The sequence below is a fragment of the Labrus mixtus genome, chromosome 13 (genome assembly GCF_963584025.1).
Source record: "Labrus mixtus chromosome 13, fLabMix1.1, whole genome shotgun sequence".
Classification (NCBI taxonomy): Eukaryota; Metazoa; Chordata; class Actinopteri; order Labriformes; family Labridae; genus Labrus; species Labrus mixtus.
In genome coordinates, this window is record NC_083624.1 from 27,627,320 (window position 1) to 27,638,210 (window position 10,891).

General features: G+C 38.4%; 1 protein-coding gene across 1 annotated transcript; it reads left to right on the forward strand.

The window, feature by feature from the left end:
• Window positions 1-5,373: 5,373 nt before the first annotated feature.
• Window positions 5,374-9,579, forward strand: LOC132987473 (FAST kinase domain-containing protein 5, mitochondrial). Its single transcript, XM_061054564.1, has 2 exons — window positions 5,374-5,505; window positions 6,879-9,579. The coding sequence occupies exon 2, from the start codon at window positions 6,888-6,890 to the stop codon at window positions 9,312-9,314; it is 2,427 nt and encodes an 808-aa protein (XP_060910547.1). The 5' UTR covers window positions 5,374-5,505; window positions 6,879-6,887; the 3' UTR covers window positions 9,315-9,579.
• The last annotated feature ends 1,312 nt before the right edge of the window (window positions 9,580-10,891 follow it).

The window sequence follows — 10,891 nt, forward strand, 5'->3', positions numbered from 1 at the left end:
AGAGTGGCCTTACTCCCGACCCATTTTTGTCCCTCAGGATGTCAGATCTTAACAGCAGGATGGAGGCAGGCGCTACAACATGTGTATACTGATTCAGTCAATCCTGGATAAGTCAGTCGTGTCTGTGAATAAACCTGATCCTTTAGTCACCTTTATCAGAGTAGTGCTGAAAGTGCCTTCACTGCAGTAGATTTTATAAAACTACCTGCACTGTAAGCACTTTGACACTACATTGACTTCAAGCTGCTCACAGAGGACTGCATACAGAGAATTGGGGATGCCTTAAAGTCCACAATGATGGGCTTTCCAGGGGAGATGCAGCTGTGCACAGGGTTCTGCAAGCATAAAGGAGACAAAGAAAGAAACTGTAAGTCAGCAATCCAAGTTAAAAGGCCAAAATCCAATGTCATAACATTCAATAGTTAGTAAATAGGGGGCGTGATAAGAAATTTATCATGATGTCTAAAAATGTAATGAAAAAAATTGTAGGTTGTTAAAATTACATGGCAAGTAGATATGTTATTTTGTAAACTTATTGTCCAAACTAGAAAAGGTCAGCAAACACACTTATTTAGGTGCTGAGTCATAAAAACTCACTCTGACAATCCTAAACCAAACAATGTAAACCATTTTATCTAATAAATGATCATTTATTAAAACAAATAAAGACAACATTGTCAGTTATTTGGACCAGCTACAAGTGTATAATAGCATTTAGCAGTTCATTCAATTCAGTGACCCCTGTTATGTAGGACTTGGTTTTGTTAACACAAGAAAGGGGGTTAAGGTAACAGTGCTGTTTGTCTGTTAGATAACATGATCTCTACACCACAAACATTTCACATAATTGCAAAAGGAATTTAAATTATGGGAAAACAAACCAGTTTTTGATGCAGATAAAGCAACATGCTGTTCTACGTTCTTTTTTTAGTTCTGTTGTCATATAATGCTTTTCCCCCCTAAACATCTTGTTGACTCATTTTGGAACACTGCATTGGCAAAACTTGGAAAACTCAAACTTTTAGCCACATTTCTTGAGATGTTTAACTTAATAAATAATAAAAAAAAAAAGGACTATCGCTTATTAATGCTTTCTCTAGTTGTGTTCGTGGTCATAACACTCATTTTTACTATTTTGAACAAAGAACTTCAATTCGTGTGACTGGGGCTTCCTCCAACCCGCCAATTTGATAGTCAGTGTTTTGGATGCAGAAGAAAGTACAGGTGACACTAAAGTAAACCTGTATGGATTCATATGATGATATAACAAACAACCACGTGTTACAATGTCTTGACAAAGTTCAATGTGAAACCTGTGAGTGTGAACAAGGAGCCGTGATGTTGGTGGATGGTCACAGAGCTGTACCCCTCCCCCACGCACTAACATGGCGCCCACAAGTCCGCATTTTGAGCGTTTTATAAATCTACGTCCATCGACTACACTATCAGTCAAATAAAACTACATTTGACCCGCACTAATATCTGTACACGAATAATATCAGGTGGATGTGCAGTGTGCGCTCATTGTGACCAGGCGCACCAAGCGTATGATACGAGCTACTGCAAACTTAAGTAAGAATCCTGCACACCCGAGGGCTCCATCAAAACACTCCAGTGCGAGCATGTGCTAGCTAAAGAGGCTAACGCGTGTAACCTGTGAGTACGGTTAGCTCTGTGAAAGACAATATAGCTCACATGCTAAGTATGCTACCACATATTATCGATGTCATAACGTGGTATGTTGGTAAAATACTCAACACACACCAATGAAGCAGGCTAAAACACTACAATTACTTCGGAGCATTCTCTTGTATTAGCATAGTTAGCTGCTTTCTCTAACAGGCTAATCCATATTACATATCAGCCTATGTTACAGAGTGCCTGCAAACAACAAGTATTCACTTGGCTTAAGCCTACAATATGACAAGTCTGGGCCAATGTTTTTCATTTTATTTGTAACGTAATGATCTATCTTAGCGTGTGGTTTGTTAGCATCTGCAGCTAGCTGACTCGGCGCGGCCTGCTTCAGCCCCATGTGCTGCTGCTTTGTTCTGGAGGCACTTTTAAGTGTACATCGCAGCGCACAAACCGACAGCAAACTTTACAATACTACTAACAAATGACAGACAACAAGAGCACAATAGTATCTGACTCTAATCTACTATCAAAATGTGTAACGGGTAACTTCACTTCCCCCGTGGTACCGACTTGAGGTGCAGCAGCAACACATGCTTTTCAAATCTCCCTCATTCTCCAACCATGGAGGAGAGGTTGCCATGCGCCCCTTACAACATTGTTTTCAAATACGGAAACTGGCAATTTAAACGTTTTTCCAAGAAGAAACGTGAATGTGTGGCTCTGGTTTTGCATACAGAGAAGAGCATTACACTTTCTTCACATTTACCTTATCTCCCGAAAAGGCTAACAACAGGTTTCTTACCAATAACATCCGCGTAATAAGACACTAGCTTCTAAAAAATCCACCATCTTCACTCACTTGTACAGACTTACCGTTTACTCACACTGTTGCAGAGGTATCTACGAAACTGAAAAAAGAAAAAAAAACACTATGAATTGAGTATCAGATAGGACGTATAATCCAAAAACACAACCATGTGCTCCTATTATGATTTGCAAGGAGTTTGGGAATCGTAGTAAGATTGCGAAAGTGGCGCGAGTAGAGTCTGGGTTCAACCATGTGGTGAATGAAGGGCGGCTCCCAGCCAGCGGAGCTAAACCCCAACTCCTTCATTAGCATAAATCAACTACTTCCTCTCCAGAATCTCAAGTTTCACATGAATGACTAGATTAGACTGTTATAAACAGGTAGAGGTAGTGAAATATGAACTACCGTTAAGTCCTCATCAATTAAAAAAAGGGAAAAAACTAAACACAACAACACACAAACAAGGGAACAAATGGGCTATACAAGAGTTACACAAGTCGAGCACAACAAGTTTTATAACTTAATTAAAAAAAATAAAAAATTCCAGCGCAAGGTTAACGAAAATATATTCAATTAATATATAAACATGATAGGCTATAAATAAACATATCCAGTCACCCTAACGAAAAATAACTCACAAAATCAAAGTGAACATTATTGCATGTCTCTTGGAAAACATTTAACCAATTGAGCCTTTAATCTGTTATCTGAAATTATCCATTTCAGCTGTAGCTGAATCTTTGAAATAACAAACTACATTTAACATGAATATAAATTAGCCTATAAAAATGTTACATTTTTATCAAGTATTTTTCACTTGATGCCATGAGCAATACAACGTTATAAATGATCTGTATTAACATGGGTAAATACATAGCCTACCAGAAGTCTCAACGCTGCCAGTATTGTTAGTTGTCATTTAAACTTTAGCATATAAAGTAACTTCACTAAAGCTTATAGCTGAAAATATATCCTCAGTAATATTATCAGTTGAATACAGTCTTAAACATTAAGTCTACACACATTCTCTTAAGTACCACATTTTTTCGTTTTGATAGCAACAGCAAATGTGTTTCCAGTCAGCTTTTGTGTCACATTGAAGCCACAAATAAGTCTAACTCGAAAGCCACATTCTTGTATTTTAGGTCTTTTCTATATGCTGTTACAGTATGAAACTTAATGTTAGCCATATGTGGCTGCTCATCTGGATAGGAAGAGTAACTGATTAATCCAAGCAGGACAAAAATCAAGCGCTACTGCCACCCAAGTGTCTTTGCAATGGCCCCTCCACTGAAGGGATGTGAGGAATTTTCCTTTCTTAAATGCGAGGAATTGTCTTTCTAGGACCAAAGACCTAACTAGTTCACTTTTCAACCCCTATATTCAGTCAAACAATGGAGGCACAGAATTCCAAGTTTCCCTTCTCTTCACACAGAAATAAGTAGCAGAGAATTAAAAAGTTATGCTCATTTAGATTTAAATGCTAATTATTATAATAATCAACTATTCCTGTTTGTGTAAAGTTTAACTATAACAATTTAAGTCTACTGAATAATAGAAATACATTGTAAATGCAAAATGAATATAATGTTTAATTAACTTTATTCACTGCAGGGCCAGTTGACTGAAATAGGTCCACAGGAAGGAACACAGTTGAAAACTAATTTATGAAAAACTAGGTTCATCTTTCATTTGATGGAGTTATAGGCTAATGTCTGATAAATAAGTTGTTCTGAAACGAAAAAAAAATTCTGAGATTTCTTTAAAGACCCTAAAGAACAAAAAATCCCATGCAGATGCAGGTTTAATTTGTGTGGGCCCAACCAATAGTTAAATTGCTCCATAATTCAAACAATAGGTAGAAATGTTACTGTGACAGAAAACAGTGTGAAGACATTTGTTTTCTTGTTATTCCTATATTTATGAAAAAATATTATAAATGTATTTTAATTAATACATTTACTTTGTCATTGATGTTATTAAAATGTGATAAGTACAGAGTGATTATCAGAAATAAGTTTGACATTTTATAAATTAGACTAAACTTTCTAAACATTGCTCAAGAAGGACACGTATTCACATCACATCTCAAATTAAAAAATATAGGGCCGGAAACAAAGCCATGCATACTCAGCATTTGCAAAAAATAAAAACAGTTACCCCTTTTTCTGAAACATCTACAATCTTAGCAGTACAATAATTTGTGTAATTACTTTAGGGTAGTGAATACTGGTGTAAGCTTAATAAAAAAATGTTTTAACTAACTGATAATTCTCTAACTAAAGGTTTCCAATTATCTTTTTAAATAGTATTCAACTTTACAAAACATAGGAACAGCATAATATGTTCCTAAGGTAGATGATATAAAAATGTAGTTGTGTTTTTAAGTTTAATATTTAAAAAAGTAAGCCCTTAAAATGTGTTTTTGTTTGTTTTGTTTTAGAGCTATTCGTTTTCAAATATGTTAATGTTGTAAGAATGTTTTCTGTATGTCCTTTTCAAACCGATAAATGTCGATTAACTGACCTTTCAGTGAGCTGTACATAAATAAAAAAAGAGGCTTTTTGTTTACAATAATTGGGTGGATCGCTATTATTTAGATACACAGTAACTGGCTACGCAAACTTTTTGTAACGGTAGTTTTGAAGTTATTAAGTTTTGCGTTTCGTCGCCATAACATTTGAGCCTACCCAGATACCGTAGGTCAAACTCTGTCAGTCTCTCCACGGAAGCCACATCAACCTGCCACAATAATGTTATTCATAAATCCGACACAATTCTTTATTTAATAAATCAATTGTAACTGTGAAAGTCCGTAACTATAATATATCTTGTAAACCAAAACACAACATTTCAACTTGTTTTAGTTCCTGTCGCTCACATTCTCTGGCTCATGAAGTCTAGATGTGTTTTATTTTGAAGGTCTCACAACTTGAGCTCCGGTGTAATTGCAGCATGCCTGTTTGCCACCATCGAGTACTCCCTTTAGGACGTGCTTTATATTAATGTGGCCGTTTAAACACATAAATAAAGCTGATGTTGATTCTGGAGAGTAAAAGGTGAGTTAAGTCAACGGGCTTTGGTATATTTTATGGTCAACGGTATTTATTTCACTTAGCCTATGTATGTAGTGGTCACATCCACCTTAGCCCAAATGAATGTTAAAGTTACCTACTGAAACCTCACTCACACTGAAATGTGCATTTTCCCTGTTATCATCGGTAAAGACAAATTATCTAAACGTGCCTGTCAGAGCACAATACTGAATACTAAATAAATGTACCTACTACTTTAGCTGGTTAGCTTTGTGCTGGAGGACTCTGTGTAAAGCTAACAGGCATTTGTCAGGGTTTAAGTTTGGGCTAGACACTCTAGCTAAAGTCATAGAGCAAAAACAAATAAGAGTGATTGTCTGAAATTAGATTTAGTACCTTTGGCCATGGTTTAGATTGAATGCAAGGCAAGGACATCACAATCCTGTAGCACAAATCAAACACAGAGACATTTGTAAGTGTTGTGTGAAGGCAAAGAAAATAAGCCGACCTTTGTATTTAAACTAGTGAACAGTAATATTCAATATGAAACAATGAGCATTAAAACAACCCCCCTAAATGTAAATAGATTGAATAAAAGGTGATGTTCAAAGAAAAAGTAAGCTAAAGATACAGTGCAGATATAAGTTATGAGTTAGCCTTATGCTAAGGAAATACAAGTAGGGAAAAACAGACGCACCCAAATGCACATAGGAGCAAAAACAGTGCTGAACACATTAGAAAAATAAGAGAAAAAAATAGACACACATACATGTATTAATAAGGTTTTAAGATGAAATTGATCAATAGATAAAGTACACGACAAAAATGCCTTATATCTTGTTATATTTAAACACCAAAACAAAATTGGAGGAACTGAAAATGCACACATAAAAATGGCCACATATTGACACCGCTTCACCCAAAATTTGGTGTTTGGTCATCCTAAAAAAGTCAACCAATTGCAACCTCAGCTTGTCACCTTGTGAATCTTCCTGGTTCCCCAGAAGTACTCATTTTGTTATTAACTTTTCACTTCATGTGCTAATAATTTAAAAACAAGGCATCAGCTGTTGCCTTTCAGTTATTTGGATCTGTTATGCAGTGCTTTCCCTCTGATCCAGCCAAGTTTCATGGCTCAGGGGGTTGTATGTCTAAAGAAGTTTAACCCTATTATGGCTTCCAGTCTGAGACATCTTTTGGGGGTAAATGACTTTCCCAGTGGTAACACTTATTCAATTCTTGAAGTTCAGCCTGAATATTTTCCGTATTTCTTACTAAATGGAATGTAAACAATATCTGTACAAAAATTCATAAACTTAAACTTTGAGCTGATCTGATTTAGACATTCTGTTGACATTTGAAAGCTATCTCTAACCATGCCTTTCTTATCTTTTTAGTTTGGAAAAATGATGGCTTACTGTGTACTATGTCGACGGGTGCCCAGGCTACGCTGCCTCCCGGCCTTGAGAAAGGAATTCATCCAGGCTCAGCATGTGCATGTCAAACGATTGGATGAGACTGATGATCTTGAAGGAGTATTGCAAGACCAGGAGGCCTCTTTACTACAAGGATACAGGCTGCTTTACAACCCTACCTCATACCATCACTCTATGTGGAACTCTGCAGCCTCCATGGACAATGAGGAGGATGAACAGTGTCCCTCCTCTCTAACACCTACCTTCTGCCAACAGAGCAATCACTACAATGTGAGTTGCTCTCGATATCTTTCCAGCTCAAAAAACACTCTTCTTGACACAGCCTTCAACAATAGCCCTGAACTGGAGACCCCGTCAGTGTTATCCCACCACAGAAAACCCACGACGCCAGATGATGCAGTAGATACACGTGCCTTCCTTAAATGTAGGTCAGCGTATGCTGCTGTCACCCTTGACCTTACCCTGAGGCCTTACCCGATCCAATGGGAAGAGGCTGTTCTGCTGCTGAAAAAAGTGGCTGATTTAAAGGGCAGCTTGAAAACATCTGATGTGTCTCAGATTTTTACGGAGCTCAGCCGCCTACATCCTGACAAGATGTCATTAGTGAGGAGTGATCAGCGCTTCATCATGCTCCTTCGATATTCTGTGGAACTACTTAGCCTCTTTACTGAACGTGAGCTACTGGAGGTGTTGCAGGCAATCGTGTGGCTGGACATGCCCTCCAAACACGCGGTCCTCAGTCTGTATGAGGCTGAGTTGACCCACCGGGTCCACCGGATGAACTTACACCAGCTGCTGTTAGCTGCTTACTTGTGGCGCTGCATTGGTAAGAGGGTCCCCCAGTTCTTAACCCACCTGTACAAGTCAGTTCTTCTGAATCTGGGACAAATTGGAGTCCCTGAGCTGGTGCAACTTTTGTTTATAATGGGAGAGGGCAGAAAGTGCCCAACAGACTTAATACGTCCTCTAGAACAGCTTCTAATGCAACATTTACCACAATTGTACCCAGAGGAGGTTGGTATTGTATGTTTGGGGCTCTTTAAGTCCCAGACGTCAATATCTGAAACTGCTGTGACTTGTATTGTTGATAAGGCTCACTCTGTAGTGGAGGAGATGAGTGACTTTGCTATGGTCAATGTACTGAAATTCTTGCGATTCAGTTATCTGTATCACAGGCTTTGGATGGAGGCAATGGCCCAGGAAGTCCCTCGACGGGCCCACAGGATGGGAATCCAGGGACTAATGCATGTGGCACTGACCTGTTCAGCGCTGCACTGTCACAATGATAACATTCTGATGGCAATTGCAGAGAGAGTTCCCTCCCTTGCGTCGCACTGCAGGATTAAAGACTCGTGCAAACTGCTGTGGGCCTTTGGGACATTAGGGTTTCAATCAGTTCAGAGCTCAAGTTTCTATCCTAGCCTAATAGCAGCCCTGAGGCAGAGGAAAGCTGAATTCCAGCGATACCCAGAGCATCTGCTAACTGGCCTTCTAGGCTTGGTCTTTGTCTCTCAGTTCCCAAAGGACTTAATCGAATTGGCTTTGAGTCCTGACTTTGTCAACTTAGCACTGAAATCCAAACAGCTGGAGCTGAAAAAAGACTTGCTCACTTTAGATGGAACTGTGGTGCTGGAGTTGCCTCAGTGGACCGGCCCACGGCTGTGCTCTGAACTGAAAGAGGATGTGGCAAAAATGCTGTGGAAGTTTGCTCAATCAGATGTTTGCCTGAAACCGGAGGTTCAGGAGGCAGAGTCTGCTCTGCAGGATCTCCTTGGAGGAGAGACGTATGTACATAAGAGAATGATTCTGCCCCACACTCGCTCCATCGACCTGGAAGTACATCTGGACTCCACTGGACTGCCTATACCTGTGAACCCAGAATCCCACACACCCACTGCACCTCATGAGGACAGTTCAACCAAATCCCCTCCTAACCAGGGTTGGGGAAATAAGAATTTAGGAGTGACATTAACTGATGATCTATTAGCACAGCTAATGAATTCCAAAAAATCCACTGACCCTTTAACCCCGTCTTACAAGGTAAAACCTACATCTCTTCACAGAGTGGATCAAGATGAAGGTGATAGTCTTTTTAATACAGGGCTTGACCTGACCAGTGATATTACTGAAGCTCTTATCAAGCCCAGTCGCTTGGGCTCAGCCCTTCAGGACTCTAAAGGCCCAGTCAAACTTGCTATCCAGGTCCCGAGCAGAAACCACTACTGCTATCAATCCCAACATTTGTTGGGGCTCCATGTGATGAAGAGGAGGCAGTTGAAGTTGGCAGGTTACAGGGTTGTAGACCTCAGCTATCAGGAGTGGTTTCCAATGCTGAGAAAAAGCAGGGCTCAGAAGCTGGCGTACCTGCACTGCAAAGTCTACAACAGTCTGTCATGATTGGCTGAATGCTCAGAGCCAGAAGAAATCCCAGCGAACTGAGACTATAATGCAATCATTGAGCCCCCTTTGGCTTCTGGACAATCTTTAGTTTGTTATGTGTTTGTGTATGTGCAAAGCACAAAAAGAGCTCTGTCAATGAGATGGACAGACCTTCGATTAATCCCATTCACTTTTTTTACATGTTTGGTTAAAAGGATTTTTTTTTTTTTTAAAGTGTGACATTTTTTATGGAAAATCTGTAATTAAAAAGTATTTAACTCTTTACAGTCTTTGCCAGTGTTGATGTTTATATGTTAAAATTCAGAAGAATAGATTTCTTTACGCTTTTAATTTTAATCTAACTACAAGAATTTGTTTGACTTTTGTGAAAACCCTAAAAAAACATTGTTTGGAAAGTTCACTCTTTCTGATGGGTCAGGTCATCTATCTCTAGAGTCATTAGATTACTGGCCGCTTCAAACTTGATCTTTTTAACTGAAGTGGCTCGAGACTAAAGCCGACTTCTATTTTGTTTTTGTCTTTTATTTGGTATTGTGGCTGCTCCTCAATCTGTGACAACAAAAAGCTTAAAGACCCTGTCACAACTTCATTTGAAATGGGAAAAGAGTGAATTATTAAAGTGGAGTATCTGTGTCATATACAGACCTTATCGCTCACACCGGGGCAAAATGCACAATGACTATGTTCTTGTTTTTTTTCTTTTAACAAAGTTTCTGAAACAAAATGTTCGTTTGGGTGTCAAAGAAGAATCCTCTCTTTAGTTATTAGTTAACAAAAATAATGATTGTGTATATATTCCTTAAATCAAATAGGCTTTGATTCCGAATATCCCTGGTGTTTGTCTATTTAAATCTTTTATTTTATTCTAATTATTAGACAGATGAAATAACAGAATTACAAAGGCCCCTCAAATGCAAACTATTGTGTAAATGACTCTTAAAAAGGTTTAAAAGATATTAAAGGTTAAAGGCGTCAGGCAAAGGACAAACATCAGACTTGAAGTGCATTTCACTGTCACTTCGTTTTTCAAACAAAACCTGAATGCATCATGAGATTTAAACATCCCATCATACAAACATTTGAACACAACATTCCACAGTGTCTACCTACCAAGAGGCTCTGAGAAGAGAACACAAGCCCATAAACTAGGAAAGTAATCCTTCAACCCTGTGAGTGTTTCCCTCCTTCAACCTGTTAGAAGATAACACTGCTGCAGAGATCATCGTGCTTATGCTGCAGGATAAGTAGTTTTACACATTTCACTGTTTGTATATTCATCCTTATTTGTGAGTTAAAAACACAAGTCAGATACGTTATTGTTAGGAAATTGCTCTAGTTTGTCCAAACATGATGTAGTAAATTCTATCACAATATTATAGAATATTGTAAAAAATGATCAACTAGCCAATCTTCTTGTAAAGACTTGTCAGATCCATGCTCTGTTTATTTAATGCAAATCTTCTGTTTCTTATAATCTAACAACTATACAGGTCGACAACCTGAGATGCTTCTCATCAACTCATTATAAACCAGGTACAGTTTCTCAAAGCAGTGACATAATAAAAAGAAGAGAG